Genomic DNA, 17,375 nt, shown 5'->3' with positions numbered 1-17,375 from the left:
GCAAAGGGAAGCACTTGAGCAGAGATGCGCACTCTCTGGATTACAGCAGAGCCTGTTTCTGGAGGCTCCACCTCACCCCAGTTAGAATGGCTCTCGTACCGAAATCAACAAGCAATAAATGCTGGTGAGGAAGTGGGGAAAAAGGCACTCTCACCCACTGTTGATTGCAGCCATTGTGGAAGACAGTATGGCAATACTTCAGAAAGCTGAAAACAGATCTACCATATGACCCAGCAATCTCACTCCTGGGAATTTACCCAAGGGAAATGAAATCAGCATATAAAAGTGTTATCTGTACTCCCATGTTTATTTCAGCTTCACTCACAACAGCTAAAATGTGGAGTCAACCCAGATGTCCATCAACTGATGACTGGATAAAGAAATTATGGTATATAGATGCCATACTCAGCCATAAAGAAGAATGAAATCCTGTCTTGTGCAACAAAATCAATAAAACAAAATTGATACAACTGGAAACCATTTAATTTAGCAAAATAAGCCAGTCCCAAAAAGACAAATACTGTATGTTTTCCCTGATCTGTAGCAATAATAGAGTATTAAATATGTAATGTAATAGGAATGAAATTGACATCTTGATCTTCAATGATTGTTTACAGCTCTGTAAACTTTTTTTTTTTCTTACTATTCATTGAACTCTTAGTGTAGGGTTAATCTTGTGGGTATAAAGTAAACTGAAAATAAAAATTAAGTAAGGGAATTAATTAAGAAAGGGAAGAGGAGAAGGAGGAGGGGGAAGAGTATGAGTGTGGGCAGGAGGGAGGGTAGGGTGGGAAGTATTACCATGTTCCTAAATCTGTATATTTGAAATACACGAAATTTGTATACCTTAAATAAATTTGTTAAAAAAAAAAAAGTCTACTTCTTAGGAGCACAGCCTCTTTCTTCCAAGAAAAATAAAGAGAAATGAAGAACTAGGCTATGTTTTTCTCAAGTTACTTTTAATTTGTGTTGCTCCCTTCCATTTCCTCTTTATTTCAAATGAATAGTTTGGGATCATGGCCAAAAAATAAATCTCCCCTCAATTTTTTTCCATCAACGTAAACAACAAGAAGTTTCCATGGGAGATAGAAAAGGGAAGGGTCTGGGGAGATTCCCAGGGACCCAAATTACCATGGAAACAAGGTAAAGCTAATTGGTAAAATCATCCCTCCACAGATTTTCCAGGTTTCCTCTTCCAAGTCACACTTTCCCAGCAACATACAATGGCCCTGTGATATCTGAGGGGGATGGGTTCCAGGACCCATCTTGGATATCAAAATCAAGACTGTGCAAATCTCTCATGTAAAATGGGTATATTATTTGCACATAACTTTTAACCATATTTGAATTCACCACAAGAGTACTTATAACATCAGACAATATAACATTCTACATAATAGTTGTTATACTATATTGTTTAAGGATTAATGGCAAGAAAAAGCCTGTAAATAGTGCAATTTTTCCCAATACTCTCTTTTTTAAAAAAAGATTTACTTATTTATTTGAAAGGCAGAGTAAGAGAGATAGAGATAGAGACAGAGATAGAGAGATAGAGACAGAGAGAGATTAGAGAGATCTTCCACCTGCTGGTTATTTCCCAATGGCTACAATGGCCAAGATTGGGCTGAGCTGCAGCCAGGAGCTTCCTCCAGGTCTCCCATATGGGTGCAGGGACTCATGCATGTGGGCTGTCCTCCACTGCTTTCCCAGGCACACTAGCAGGATGCCAAATCACAAGTGGAGCAGCCGAGACAGGAACCAGCACCCACATGGGATGCTGGCATTACAGGTGGCGGCATAACCCCTGTTGAATATTTTCATTTCAAGTTGGTTAAATACACAGATGGAGAACCTGCAGATACAGAGGGCTGATCATATCTGATTTCTCTTCTTTGGTTTTCAGTCTTCCTAATAACAAGGTTTCAAAAAGAAAAGGCTGTTTCCCCTTTTGGGGAAATAGTACATTGATTGTTCATAGAAGTGATTCTTATTTACTCTATTTCTGCTTATAATCTCACACTGTAATCACAATCTACGGATACTCTATAGTCTCCAAACGTTCAATGGAAAGGAGGGTCTGCATTGCACTGTTGATAACAGGAAAGGTTCTGGTTTCAATAAAAAGCACATGCTCTACTGATGTGGGGGGAAGACAATGCCACCCAAAAGGCTGGGGGCTTGGCCCGCGGTGGAGACCACAGCATCATCTGCACACTGCACAGCACGGTCCGCTGCTCATCTCTTCCAATGGGACAGAAAACCTCCCTCTCCCTCTCTCATCTTCCTGACACACTATAATGAGTTTTCTCAAGGACCACGGAAGGAGAATCTTTAAATAATAAATTGTGTTCCTATAGTAGGTAAAAGGCCAGTTTTTAATAATAGCAACACAAGGGAAGTATTTTAATAGCTCCACAGTCTCCAGTCTGTCTAAGATAAAAGAAACTGTCTAAGGAAAGCTACTGTAAGAAATGAAACAAACAAAAATCTTTACAGGACAAAGACAAGAACAAAATTAAAAAGTAGGTGAGCAGAGAGCCTGACATGTAAGAAAATGTATAATGTATTAAATACATTCTTTGTAATCAGATGATAACTAGGGTGGAGCACTACATTTTTCGCCAAATGTGACTTTAGCACACCACGTTACAGAAAAAGTCAACTCTCTGTTTACTTTTTTAACTACTTTAAAGACCATTAATCATTCAAATATTAGTGAATTCTTTATTTTCCTCAGGGAGAACAACTTTACTCACTTTCAACATTTGATGCTGCACACTCAATGCACTGTATCTGCTGTTGGAATCTTGCTGTAAATCAAAATAAATGAACAAATAAATCAGTCAATCCGTCAATACCAAGATGCCTAATCCAGTTCTCTTGATATACACGCTTAAAGCTCTTAATAAAATTCTCTCCCTTGTAATTTATTTCTCTTATGTAAGCTCATGAACTCTATGCTTGATCCAGGATGTCTTGGGGCCATCCATTTAATAACAGAAGCAAACTTTGAGCATTCCCATAGGTTTGCTATATTTTCATGATGAAAACACAGAACATGGAATCCTAAAATGCTAGGTGGACAGGGTCCTGAGAGATAATTTAGTTTCAGTTCTCATCTACAGAAGAACTGAAGCCCAGCATGAGGAGGAACTTGTCCTGACTCAGTCACTGTATGTGACCAATCCCCTGCACTGGGTGCTCAAGGTCAAGGAGGCAAATCCAGCAGGAGCAGGCCTCACAAGTTTGGCAAGAGAGGGAAGAGAAGAGGTACTTTCCTGCCCTGAACTTCAGTGGGTAACAAATTCTACACACTTGACTTTACCTAATGAGACTGTTACAGAGTGAGAAGCTGAGAAGGAGTAAGGAGCAGCCCAAGGGCAACATTTCATAAGGCGGCAGAGCCAGGGCTGATATCTGAGCCTACGTGGCTGAACTTCCCCTTCTGAGCTCCAGGTTCAGGCGTGGATCTTTAGGCCCCTGTAGGATGCTGGGGTGTCCCCACACCTGGACCACACACAAGTGCACAGGGCAGCCATACACAGACACCTGGAACGTGCCTGCCACCACGCTATGTGGCTCTATGTGACTCAGCACACTCGCTGCCTGACTCCACAGCCAGCACAAGTGCACTCGTGAACTCCTTCTCATATTTTCGCAACTTCTACAAGGAACTGCATCTTTTGCTTATCATTTGGGTTTACTACTTTGCTACATTAGTGTGTAAGGAAACGGTATCACAAACATGTACAATAGAGTGAAAAACAGACTTGGTCAAGGCCTTTAAAAGCAAGTAAGAGTTGAAAGTTGATAGCATCCCAGGCTATCCAAAGAACTGTTTTCTTGGTTTTAATACCCCAAGGTACCAGAACTTTACTCAACTAATGCTCTTGTATTTTCCTTAGGGCAAGAGTAGGTAATTCCTGCAGGTAATTTGGTCTTCTAAAATATTCTTAAACGCTAGACTCACTCACTCACTTGTTCAATCATTTCACAAATGTTCTTAACTGCAACTAGAAGCCAGGTCTTGTGTCAGAGGTTACACAGGCAAAGGTAAACCAAAATAAATAATATATTCTAAAGAAAAGCGAGAATACAAGTAAAAATGCATAAAAAATAAGATCTTTATGTTGAAACTACTCTCAATTTGTCACTATCATCAATAATGTGAGAAGGCAGGTTTTAAAAGAAACTTAAAACTAATAAGGCTTTCCTCTTAGAATATTTTGGTAGCAGAAAAAATGTATCTCAGTCCCACAATCCCAGTGGTCAACAGAGAAAAGATGTTGCCACTCTATTTCCCGCCCCTTCGTGTTTCATGAACACAAATCAAGGAACAAAACAGAACAAAACTTACCCTTCCTTTATTTAGGGTTTCTTGTGCTTCTAACTTGTAAACAAGAAAATCTAGGACAAATGGAGAAAGTATAGTGTGAGCTAATTCACTGTGACAATTTTACACATCTGAAAGGATAAAGGCAAACTTTACTTAAACTTGCAAAGATGTTTTGGCCTTAAAACTATCTACCTGGCAATTTTATATCTCTTTTTTGCCTCCCAATGCTTTAGAGAGAACTGAAATGAAATATAACATCCCTCTTTATCTTAAAGCTGTGAATCTTTGCATCAACAAACTCCGCACTATAACCAACTGATTAAAAGTGCACAGTCTGTGGGATGAAAGCGCATCTGACAGGTGATTTATAGCTCCCCACTAGATGGCACACTCAACTCCTTCAGGACCCACGAGGAGAAATCCAGCCGCCCAAGCCATCTGTAATGCTCTGAAAACTTTATTATCCACTAGATGGCTCTATAAAATCGCTCTGCATTTGAAGACAATGAAAATCCAAATCCTCCTGAAGCATTTCAGTGGTGCTAAAACTTGTGTTCTTCACATGGGCTCCATGCAAGGGACAATAATACACCCTGGCCAGCACAGCGTCCTCCCCTACTCTCCCTCCCGGACCCCACCAGGGCAGTCAGAGAAACACCAAACTTGAATTTCCAGATGTGTCACAAAACAGGAACAAATACAAATAAAACTGATAATGTCACCTCACAAACTATATGAGGTCAATGATTTGCAGAAAATTTCTGAGAAAAATCAATCCCACTGCCTAATATATGCACTAAATGTTACTTTTTCAAACTGAACCAGTAAGTCGTGCCAATAAAAGCTTTCATGAGAAAAGGACAGGTGCATAACTTAAAATATACCAGACAATGTGATCAGTCCATTATGCTATAAATGTGTGTCTGTGTGTGTCTGTGTGTATAAAGCTTGTTATATTCTGGTTTCAGTGCCACTGCTCTTTCTTCCACTCCTTTTTTCTGGATATCTGTGAACAAAAGTTCTAGGAATTAGTAATATACCTGTGTGATATTCAGATGAAAAGCTACGTATGATCTTTGAAGTTATATGTATAATATGTATAATATGTATATTATACATATATATAGTTCATATATGAACTACCTCAAGGTGGCACCAACTGAATCAAAGATTCTAACTCCAACCTTGAGCAGAAATTACTGTGCAGTGCCTAACCTATTGCCTGACACCTCATTCCCTCTCCAGCTGCAACATTGCCTTTGAGCTGATTTGAGAAGTATCTAGCAAAAAGTATAGTAAAGCAACTACATAAGACTTCAAAGAAGAATATGAGAAAACATGGAACACAAATAGCATTATTTCTTTACCTTCCTTGGCTTTCTTGTGTTCAAGTCTTTCCTTTTGCAATGATTTTTCTAATCTTGATCTGTGTTCATACACAACTGGAAAAAAAAGTTAAAATTTATATTTGACAAGTTAGGAATTCAAAGTAAGATTAACATCAATTTTCAAAACAGAAAAGAACACTGCAGGTCCTCTACTTTAATATGTAATTAAAATGAAAGCAAATGCATTAGAAGTTCCACATTCTGGGTAACGAAGACATGCAGAAGGGTATGACTGTCATGCGGCTGACTGTCCCACAGCCTGCCCTTTTGCTAATACTCTGAACTGAGTTTCTGCTTTCTCCAGCAGCTCCGGGTCCTTCTCCAGCCTGCTACATGCAACACTGTCTGAGGTTCAAGGTCTTTCTTGGGCAACTGTATCTACTCTCCTGACCTCAACCACCATCTGCACTGGAGTTACCCCCACATCTGCATTCCCAGTTCTTGCCTCCCTCTTGAGCAGTAAATGAGTGCTTCCACCCCGTAAGTACTGCAAAGTCAAGGTGATCTGCCTCTGAATTCAGGCTGCCTGGATGGTAAGGAAACCTCAGCTGCATGCCACCATGATGCAAGAAGACAAAGTGTAACCCCTGGCTCCCGCAGCAAGGTGAGAGAACACAGAGAAATGGAAGAAGGGGGACTGTCCAAAGAACCCATTAAAATGCCCATGAAATAATGAGCCAGATCACCATCTGCTGTGACCCATGGGAAACCATAGTGTTCTGATGTTCATCCTATGAGACCTCCCCTGCCTTTATCTCCCCTCCCCACTCATCCATATGGTGCCCTGTGAGTAAGGCAGGAAGAACAGAAGGGCTGGGGAGTCAGGGAGAAGCAGCCCTCTCGCATGGGCAGAGCAGGAGCTGGAGGCGAGGGAGAGGCCCTACCTCTGAATGAATAAAAGACCTATTATTACCCTGCACTGAGACCAGACATCCTAATTACTGAACTGAGACTGCTAACCAAGACAAGTCACTAAGAGTTTGAGGAAGTTTTCTTTTTGTTTTGTTTTGTCTTGTTTGTAATCTTAGAGAAGCCAAAGAAGTAACCAAGTCTGTCTCAGATTTAATACAGGAAAAGAGAACTCAGCTCCTCAGAGGGTCTGGGGCAGACAATGAGGGGAGAGGAGGAGTAAATAAATGAAATTTCTGATGTACTGTTTGAATACTGTTTATTCAGCATGATGATTACATATGATCTCATTCCCTGGGGAGCTAAGCCAAACCTGAACTCCATTCTTTTGCTGGTCACAAGCTTCCCATGGCTACATACAATTTAATCATCCATCACCAGTTGACCATGTAACAATATAAAGAGCAGTCAGCCCAACACTACCAGCTGTAGCCAAAGTCGTCATGGCACCAGCAACTCCCCTCCTCACCCCTGCTACAGTCCCTTGCTGCTGAAAGGATTTGCTGCCTCTGCCCCTGCACTTTCCTCGTCATCACAGCTGCCAGTTACCAGCTACTGTGGTCATTCTTCCAACATGGCCATCATCTCCTGGGTGCACCAAACCATCCCTCCCCAGGGCTCCATCTGCTATGATCATGGGCCCTAATTCTACTCAAACCTCTGCAATCATCTCTGTAACTCCTAGGATGCCTGTGATCACCCACACTTACATGGGCATTCCCCTGACGGGACGCCTATTCCAGGCAATCTCGGCCAGTCATTGTAATGACTCTTTCCCCCTTCCTTCCTTCCTACCCGAGCTCCTATTCTATTACCAGATGATCACTTCCTCCTGTACCATCATCATAAAAAGCTTCAATACAACTGCATATTTATTGAGCCCCTACTCTGTACCCAGAAAAAAGTAGGAAATTATACTAAAGGTTAATTGTAATTTATAATGCTCGGCTGTAATTCCGTAAGTCCCTTGGTCAATTCTAAAATTCTATTAAAAGCAAAAGATTTCTTGGATTGGAATCAACAATGTTATCCTGACTGATGTTTGCAGTAAGACAGGAAAAGCATAAAGATTAGCACTATGTGGGTAACAGGCATTTAGCTTCATGGTTAAGCATCTGCACCCACAGTATACCTGGGTTCAATATCCAACTCTAGCTCCTGACTCCATCATCCTGCCAAAGGAGACTCTAGGAGGCAGCAGTTGACAACTCAAGTAACTGAGTTCCTGCTACCTGCATGGAGACCTGGACTGTGTTCCCAGCTCCTAGCTCTTAGCCCTAGCTCTAGCACAGCCTCAACCATTGCAGACATTTGGGGAGTGAACCAGTGAATCAAAGATCTGTTTCTCTGTCTCTGTTAAAGATGAACTCTATAGGGCTTTTCTAAATGAAGACTGTGCGCTCACAGTCTTTAATAGTTTCAGGCAGGTGGGGAGACATGACGGGGAGAAAAATTACAGTACTATCTGATATAACAGAGGCAAGTACAGGAACACCTGCACTCTGCAGCTGGAAGGAAAAGCATTCTCTCAACACTAATCCACTGGCCAAAGTTCTCCAGGTTTGGGTAGAAGGTTACTGGAACATAAACATGCCAGTTAAAAGGGAATCTGATGCATTAACTGCACACATTATAGACTGGAAGTCATTAAGTATGTCCATTATTTAAGTAGAAGGGGCAAAGTAGTCAAGACCTTGCATTTCAGGAGCTGGAGCTACAGCAGCTGGTCTCAGAGTAGAGGGCTCCTGAAGGAGGAAGGTCCAGATGCAGAGAGAAATGATTCCAGCCTCACAGCACCCATAACCATCAGAAAACAGAAAACAGCAGCAAAGTCAAGAAGGCATACATGAGGCAGACTGCTCACTGCCTGTCACCCCTTTAATCAGAGTATAAGTATCAAGCATTATTCTGGAAGGTTAAGGATAGAAGGAGAAAGTTGAACTTCCAAATTACTGTCTTGTGAAATGTCTGCTTACTTAATGAAATACAGCAACTATCACTGTAAGTTACTATTGCCAACTCAGGGTTGTCAGGTAATGATTGGAGTTTAGGATGTAGAAAGCTCATGAGCGACACCTCATCTTCACCAAGAGTGGAGGGCCCACTGGACTGTGTGAACAGAGGGGGTTTGGAGACACGGGTGAGGAGTGCTGGGGGTGGGAAGGGCGGAGGTGGCAATCCATTCTTTTTCCTCTTCCCTAGCAATCAGTTGGGAAGATAATGTACCAACAGCTGGTCTGCAGCCCTCATTTATCAAATTGGACACTACAATGGTCTTCTCCAGCTGATTTACACATTCGACCCACAAACAGCAAGAAGTACTAGGAAACAGTTATAAACTTTCACACATAATCTGAATAAACTCTACGGCCTCCCAAATGCAAGCATGTTTGTGGATTATGGTCAAAATTCAAAGGTTGTGAGTTCATGAAGATTCCAAGGCATCACTAACAGCAGGCTCTAAGATAGAAGACTGTGTTTTTGCAGGTACAGAAGGAGAAGAGATGTGGTCAGCAGGAAGAGAGGCCCTCTGCAGAACCATGCGGTAATCACACCATTAATATTATCTTACTGCGATCTGCTCAGGCCCTTATGACAGTACAAGCTTCCAGTTCTCATGTAACATAACCCAAGATTTCAGAAATGGCCAGTGGGGTCAGGACGCCACTCACCGGGAAGGAAGCACAGGGAATAGAGCGGCAGGACTGGGGGCGCACTGGGGAAGGGCTGTTCTTCATCAGGCTCAGGAAAAGGAAAAAGGCAAACCAACCTGAAAGGCGCCTTACACTGGAAGCTGAGGACTCCACATTAAGTCAGGTCAAGTGAGAGTGGAAAAAACAAATGAAAACAAAAACCCTTAGCATTAAAAATCCCCCAAACAAGAGGAGAAAGAGGAAGGCAGTCATAGGATGGCCGAGAGCACAAACTTGATGCCTGGGGTTGAATCCCCAGTTCTGCTTATGGGATAAGCTCCTAAGCTTCTCTGCACCTCAGTTTCCTTTGTGGCATATGGAGGTAATAACAGAACCAATGTCTCTGGGTGACTGTCAGAATCCTATAATATACTATATGCAAGTGCTTCTGATTCCATCTTGTATGGCTAAACACTAAATTAAAATTTTTTTTCACCCACATGCTGTCTTAAAAGTGTCAAAGAGGGAATCAGAGGATCTTTCATGATTCCTTCCTATCCTACCACTAGAACCTAATGTTAACAATAACAAAGTGCACACACACACACCCCCACATCCACATAGTCTTGAAAAGGCAATAATATTAGTCTTGGGTTTTTTCCCTTACAATAATTATTTTGAAATGCTTTTTAAATTATTAAATTATTTTATTAAATTATTTTTTTAAACTAAAAAACAAAGGTCAGTAAAATGAAAGAGAAGCTTTGTGTGCCTGTGGTCTAGAAAACTTCTCTATTATACACACATACACCCTCAATTCTTTGGCTACGCATTCTCTAGGCTTTGTGATGGTAATTTATCTAGATAGGTTTACTCTTTAGCTTAGAAGGAGGATTGCTAATCAATCCTTGTCACCTATCTCTATTTTCCTGTTTAGACTCTGGAGTCAAGGGCATCAGTCACCAGAGACTAAGGCTGCTGCCAGAATATCTGCAACTAAAACCGTGGACTATGAATATCCTCACAGCACCCCGCAACCTTAAGGCAAAATAAGTATAAAAATAATAATTCAATCTTGTCACTCAAGATTTTAATGCAGAACAACACTGCAAACTGGAATGGGGTTTGAATCACAAGAACTCACCAAAAAAAGACAAAATTGAGTGAACACTCATCTCCTCCCTTGCTTCCTGAAAAGGACGTTAAAATTTTTCCATGCAGTCAACAATGGAAAGAGGATTTATTCCTCCTCAAAAGTACTCAGGGGATTTAAAATCCACCTGCTTCTTACCACAATCCTCCATTTTAACTCTGACTTCCATCAGAAAGTAACAAGAGAAATTAGCTATAAATATCCCCTTATGGACAAAATATACATCTATGCCATTTTAGGGCAAATTACTCCATTTAAAAATTAGAAATCAACACTTTTAAATTAGGCAGAAAACATCACTAAGTGTTTTAACACCTTAAGCCAAAAGAATGCAACATTTCTTTGGCAGAAGTAACAGCCCAAGAAATGTTACTTTGGTGCTGACTATAAGAGAATATTTTATATTTATAAATAAAGGAAGCTTGAACATTGCACATTTCAACTTGTAAAAACATTAAGATTTGGAAGTATCTTCATAATTTCAAATATGATTAAAAAAACTAAAATGAACAAACTTGTGCTTTTAATAATTCGAAAATTTTTAAGTAGGAAGCCAAGAGAAGGAACAAAAAAGGGAAAATAAGGGTCAGCCTTATGGCACAGCAGGTTAATCCACTGCAGGCAATGCCTGGGTCCCATGTAAAGCACCAGATGCCCCACTTCTGATCCAGCTCCCTGCTCAGGCACCTGGGAAGGCAGTGGATGATGTCCCAGGTGCTTGGGTCCCTGCCACCCATTTGGGAGACACAGATATAATCCCAGGATCTTGGCTTTGGCCTGGCCCAGGCCTGATCATTGCAGTCATTTGGGGAGTGTATTAGTGGATGGAAGAACTGTCTCTCTCTCATTCTCTCTCTCTCCCCCTCCCTCTTTCTCTCTCCCTCTCTGTCTCAGTCTCTCCCCCATCCCCATCACTCTGCCTTTCAAATAAATCTGTTTTTAAAAAGGAAAACAAATTGAAATCAATACAGTTCTCAGAACACATCACTTTGGAGGTTTTGTCTTGGTGTTTAGGTCTACTGTTGTCAATATTTATCAGGTTCTCTAAGAGCAGCTGCAGCTCTACTTCACACAAAAGGGTGGGGCTCCACCACTGGCCTGCCCCCAATTGCCCAGCAAATACATTTTTCCAATTGTCTTTCTTACTTCTTTCACAATTTTACCTTGTAAGAAGTCTGAGAAAGAATACAGAAGATCTCCTTAGAAAATAACCCACATAAAACAATGAGAGAGAAAAGGAGGCCGACAATGATCACCATCTGCAGGCCCACACGATACCCCACGGCAGAGTTCTGCACCCACCTTCACAACTCCCCCAACCCTCTCGCAGATGCCTCCAGAGGCTTGGCCACCTTTTACTTCTCACTCGAGCCCGCGCCATATCTCCAATACAAGCTTTCCAGGCCACCTCACGATTTAGAGCAGAACGCAATCAGTGACTCTCTTCCTGCGTAGTCAAGGTCCAGGACTGGGGGCAAACCCTCGGAGGGTGTCCATCACACTCCTAGAGAAGCCTGCAGTCCGTCCTGCCCCAGCCCTGCAGCTTCATGGCCACTCCACGAATGGGCCAGGTCAATCCAGCTCTCCCATATGGGCAGAAGATACAGGTAACTTGTCCCTGCTGCCCCCAGTGTCTGTGTCAGCATAAAACCCGACTCAGGAGCTGGGTATTTATTCAAGTACCCTGATGCAGACACACGTGTTTTAACTACTAGGCTATGGGCCGGCGCTGTGGCTCACTAGGTTAATCCTCCGCCTGTGGCGCTGGCACCCCGGGTTCTAGTCCCAGTCGGGGCACCAGATTCTGTCCCGGTTGCTCCTCTTCCAATCCAGCTCTCTGCTGTGGCCTGGGAGTGCAGTGGAGGATGGCCCAAGTGCTTGGGCCCTGCACCCGCATGGGAGACCAGGAGAAGCACCTGGCTCCTGGCTTTGGATTGGCGCCAGCCGTAGCAGCCATTTGGGGGGTGAACCAACAGAAGGAAGACCTTTCACTCTCTCTCTCTCTCTCTAGTTCTGCCTGTCAAAAACAAAAACAAAACAAAACTGCTAGGCAAAACACCTGCCTAAGTTCCCACATTTGTTGGCTCATTCACACATATCTCAAAGCATACATAGGCAACAGAACAGAAACTAAACATAAATTTATATGTCAATGTATAGGATCATAAGATTAGAATTACTAAATGACAGCCCTGAAAGACAGATGCTTTCAGAGTGCTGGGAGAAGAAACAGTATTTTGAGTTATTTTTCCATGGATGGCAATTAGTGTTTTTTTGATTTGTTTTTTTGTTTTTTGGCTGCACATCGAAGTTCTTAGTTCCCACAAAGTCCTGTGTTTAAGTTTGCTAGTGCATAGTTTATGAAGCAGTTTAAGCCCAATTTTTTCGGTGCTTAGCTACCTTTCCTATTTCGAAGAACATGATACTAGACCTTCCTTCATGGCACTATCTAATGGAGAGTGGCCTTTCCACACAGCTTTGTATTAGCTAACTTTAGAGATGCTTTTTCCTACCAGTCTTCTTATTGGCATATTTGCAATTGGGGAACCACCAACAATCATGCTCCTCATCAAATGCCATCCATTCACGCTTTATGGAAGGATTCTTAGATGCTAAGAGCTTTTTATTAAAAATAAAAGATTTATTTTATTTATTTGAAAGACAGAGTTACAGAGAGAGGTAGAGACAGAGAGAGAGGTCTTCCATCCAATGGTTCACTCCCCAGATGGCCGCAACGGCCAGAGCTGCACCCATCCAAAGCCAGGAGCCAGGAGCTTCTTCCAGGTCTCCCACGTGGGTGCAAGGGCGCAAGGACTTGGGCCATCTTCTACTGCTTTCCCAGGCCATAGCAGAGAGCTGGATCGGAAGTGGAACAGCTGGGACTAGAACTGGTGCCCATAAGGGATGCCTGCGCTTCATGGCTTTAAGCTGCCATGCCACAGCAATGGCCTCTTTTTTTTTTTTTTTTTTTTTAAGATTTATTTTATTTATTTGAAAGACAGAGTTACAGAGAGAGGTAGAGACAGAGAGAGAGGTGCTAAGAGCTTTGATATTAAGTCCAGCAGCATTCCAGGCACCATGGGAGACACCAAAGAGTAGAAAGTCCTCTCATAAAAGTCTTAGGACCAATGCATTCAGGCTATGTGAAGAGGGTAAGACAGGTAGAACAGTCAGCAAAAGCTAGACAGGCTGAGGTGACACAATGATCTGCCAACAGATTTTTAATCAGCACCTCTTGCAGAGCTGAGAGGGAAACCGCCTCCTGGCCAGCGAAAGGGCTGCATGCTACAAAGCACATATTACATGCTCAAAGACGTGTGTAAGTGTATATGCATATACATTAGAAACTCAGACTCAGTAACAAGCAAAAGGGTTCTAAAATGAGAAGTGTATAACGTATCCAGTACAGTGATATTCTTTCCTGACAGTTAGATTTCAACTGGTTAATCTTGTAGTATTTCAGACAAAAACGGAGAGGTAAAGCAGAGGAAAGGGGAGAGAAGTGGATAGAGGGGAGAGAGAAGGTTGTTTCTGATGCCCTCAGACTGATGCAAGGATGCATAAAGATGCCCTGAAATGTGCTAAGTATGCAAAGGCACATTGGCTGGATAATGGAACTATGAATTTATGCATATACTCTTTGAAATTCATTTGGAACCAAACTTACAAGTTAGCTCATTTCCATAAGATTTTTTTTCCATGGGAACTTGCCTCTATGGACACTTTAAAGTAACATTAACAAAAAGGGAACCTAAAATCCAGTACTCAGAGAAATCAACCTCTAGAAGGTTTAAACACTGTATCACAGCAAATACCCACAACTGAGTCGAATAAGCCTGGCCACCACTGGCTTCTCCTTCAGATCAATGCAGTGGTGCACAGACTACTCCACCCTCCTCCAGCCTCCCAATTTCAAGCTTTCATTTCAAAATGCAAAAATCCACAGTATATCTGGAAAAGGGCTCCTACGAATCTGGCTTATAGATAGCTATGTAAGGTCTCCTCTCTATTGCATCCTGAATATGTCACTCATCAAAGCAAATCAGCATTTCTTGAGCACCTACTGTGAATGAGGCATTGTTCTGATATCTGGGAAAACATTGTGGGCAAAACAGTAAGAAAATTTGCTTTTGGAAGTTTATATTCTAGCAGAGAGATATAGATGATAAACAATCAGCTAATTAAATAATATCCTAAAAGACAGTTAGTGCTACAGGGAAAAAAGCAGGGTAAAAGATTGAGAGACATTGGAGATGTAGGGAGATGGGCCAGGTTTCTTTTCTAGCTGATGTTTAATTTCTTATTTATTTACTTGAGGTGAGAGAGAAGAGAGAGAATCACTGGGGCTGAGCCAGGTGGAAGCTGAGCGCTGGGGAACTTAATTCAGGTGTCCCATGTGGGTGGCAGAGACCCAACTACTTGAGTCATCCCTTGTTGCCTCCCAAGGTACAGCTTAGCAGGAAACTGGAACTAGGAGTGGAGCTGGGACTTGAACCTGGATAATCCAATATGAGGCGAAGGTCTCTCAAACAATGGCTTAACCTCATGGCCAAATATTCTCCTCCTTATTTTGTATCTATTTTAACTAATACCTCAAATTTACATATATTTATGGGGTACCATGTGATGTTTTAATACATGGAAATACATTGCATAATGTTCAAATCAAGGTAAACATCTCAAAATGGCCAGATTTCACTTCTTTTTAAAGAAGTATTTTTTTATATGAAAGGCAGAGAGAGAGAGATGGGGGCAGAGATAAGAGATGGGGAGGGGAGTAGGAAGAGAGTATCTTCCAATCACTGGTTTGGTCTCCAAGTGCCCACAATAGCCATAGATGGGCCAGACAGAAACCAGGAGCCAGGAACTTCATCTGCATCTCCCATGTGTGTGGCAGGAACCCAAGTACTTTGACCATCATCTGCTGTCTCCCCAGGAACATTAGTAGAAAGCTGGATTGGATGTGGAGATAAGACTTGAGCCCAGACATTCCACTATGGGATCCCAGGCATCCCAAGAGGCAATTTAATCCACTGAGCCACAATGCCCACCCAGGATATAAAACAAAGGACATTCATTATTAGAAGACCTAAGAAAGGTGCTATCCAAACCACGAGGAAGTTTTCCCATTGAGAGGCAAATAGAAACTGACAGGAGGGGCCTGATAACAGTCAGGTAGGCATTAAGGCCTGGCCAGGTATATATCCAGGTATATATGCAGTCCACACCTATCTTTTCACACTGTGTACTGGTACAGACATGATAAGGGAGGTGTGAACTTCCTTAGGGAATGCACCCTGTTGACTTCCATTACCTAACTGGGGAGGACAGCTGGCCTGAAGAGAAGGCAGGTGAAATCTCTAAAGGAAATTTACAGTTCTGCCTGCAATGTTATTGACCCTACTTGGCCGTCCCCTCTACAGTGGTGGTTACTTTGGAAGCCATCAAGGAGCCCCAATAGGCCAGTCCACCACAAATGCCATTGGTTTTCAATGTGGAAAGCCAGGACTTCAGACGGACACAGAAGTCAGCTTGTGAAAAGCCCTGGCAGCTCTGCTAGCCACAAGCTGGGTCACTGGAAATGGAACTGCTGTGGGGGTTGAAGGACTCCTGAGTCAGAGCCATAGACCCTGTTGGCTCTAAGCTGAAAAGGCCCTTCACTCGGCCCAACTTCCAGAGATTTCTGATAATGAATGTCCTTTGTTTTATATCCTGTGTTTTTGTTTTTAATATTTATTCATTTATTTGAAAGTCAGAGCTACACACAGAGAGAAGGAGAGGTAGAGAAAGGTCTTCCATCTGCTGGTTCACTCCCCATTTGGCTGCAATGGCCAGAGCTGTGCTCGTCCAAAGCCAGGAGGCAGGAGCTTCCTCCAGAGTCTCCTGTGTGCGTGCAGGGGCCCAAGGACTTGGGCCATCCTCTACTGCTTTCCCAGGCCATAGCAGAGAGCTGGATTGGAAGTGGAGCAGCTACACTCGAACCGGCACCCATTTGGGATGCTGGCATTGCAGGCAGTGGCTTTACCAGCTATGCCACAGCACCAGCCCCTATCCTGTGTATTTGTCTGCTTGTTAGCTTTGTTTTCTCTAGACTTCAAACAGTGCAATTCTAGATGGCCATGCACATAAAACCTCAGAAGGAAGCAGTTTCTGCAAGTTGGCACTGCATTCCCCTCAAGAGGCCACCTCCTTCTGGAACTCTGTCTTGACTGCAGTTCCCAACTCCGCCCCCTACACAGCTTGAAGAAGCCAGAGCAGCAGCCATCCCATACCCCCTAACAGAAGTTAGGGTCCATTCTTCTGGGGGAGGGAATGTGAAGAGTCAGACAGGTTAGTAGGCAGTCAGGTTGGTCCCAGTGGAAATTTAGGGTGCAAAATGCTCTCTTTCCCCAAAAGGTATCTTTTGCAAGGTCTAAAGCCCCTGCCTCACTCCTTGGGCACTTCCATTCTTATCATGAGAACAGCAAGGGAGTGGTGACTCCATCCTTCGGAGCTCTCAGTTTTCTGTAAAACAAGTTAGGTATCCCACCTTCCTGATGGCTCTTTTGTTTCATCATGAGCAAGCCAGGCAGGATAAAAAGATTATAAATCAGACCTTTTGATGGGTTTGTCCCTACCTTGTGCTGATTGACAGGTTTTTTTCCCCAAAAATTATGCTTAGAAACCCCACTACCATCAGCACCTTTGGGTTTTTCCTCTCTTGGAGCCCCTCTCCAGGCCACTCGGGCTGGAGGTCTCTGACTTGAATCTTGTTTTTACATAAAAAAAGAAAAAAAGAAATCAACAAATAACAAATGCTGGCAAGGATGTGAGGAAAAATATACCCTAATCCAGTGTTGATGGGAATGTACAATGGTGCAGCCACTGTGTAAGACGGTATGGAGATACCTCAGCAATCTGAATATAGACCAGCCTTCCCACTCTTGGGAATTTACCCAAACCAAATGAAATCAGCA

General features: G+C 42.6%; 1 protein-coding gene across 7 annotated transcripts in view; it reads right to left on the bottom strand.

Annotated features, from left to right (window-relative positions):
* GOLIM4 (golgi integral membrane protein 4) overlaps positions 1–17,375 on the bottom strand; it is an 88,304-nt gene that overhangs the window by 31,715 nt on the left and 39,214 nt on the right. For all 7 annotated transcript variants that reach the window (XM_017346894.3, XM_017346897.3, XM_008266447.4 and 4 more), the window contains exons 2-4: positions 5,704–5,778; positions 4,358–4,407; positions 2,757–2,810 (exon numbers count right to left, since the gene is read on the bottom strand). In XM_017346894.3, the coding sequence (XP_017202383.3) occupies positions 2,757–2,810; positions 4,358–4,407; positions 5,704–5,778 (179 nt within the window). The remainder of the gene's footprint in view (positions 1–2,756; positions 2,811–4,357; positions 4,408–5,703; positions 5,779–17,375) is intronic.

Source organism: Oryctolagus cuniculus, chromosome 4 (assembly GCF_964237555.1).
Source record: "Oryctolagus cuniculus chromosome 4, mOryCun1.1, whole genome shotgun sequence".
Taxonomy (NCBI): Eukaryota; Metazoa; Chordata; class Mammalia; order Lagomorpha; family Leporidae; genus Oryctolagus; species Oryctolagus cuniculus.
The sequence above is the reverse complement of the archived record's forward strand: the minus strand, read 5'-3'. Positions and strand labels throughout refer to the sequence as shown.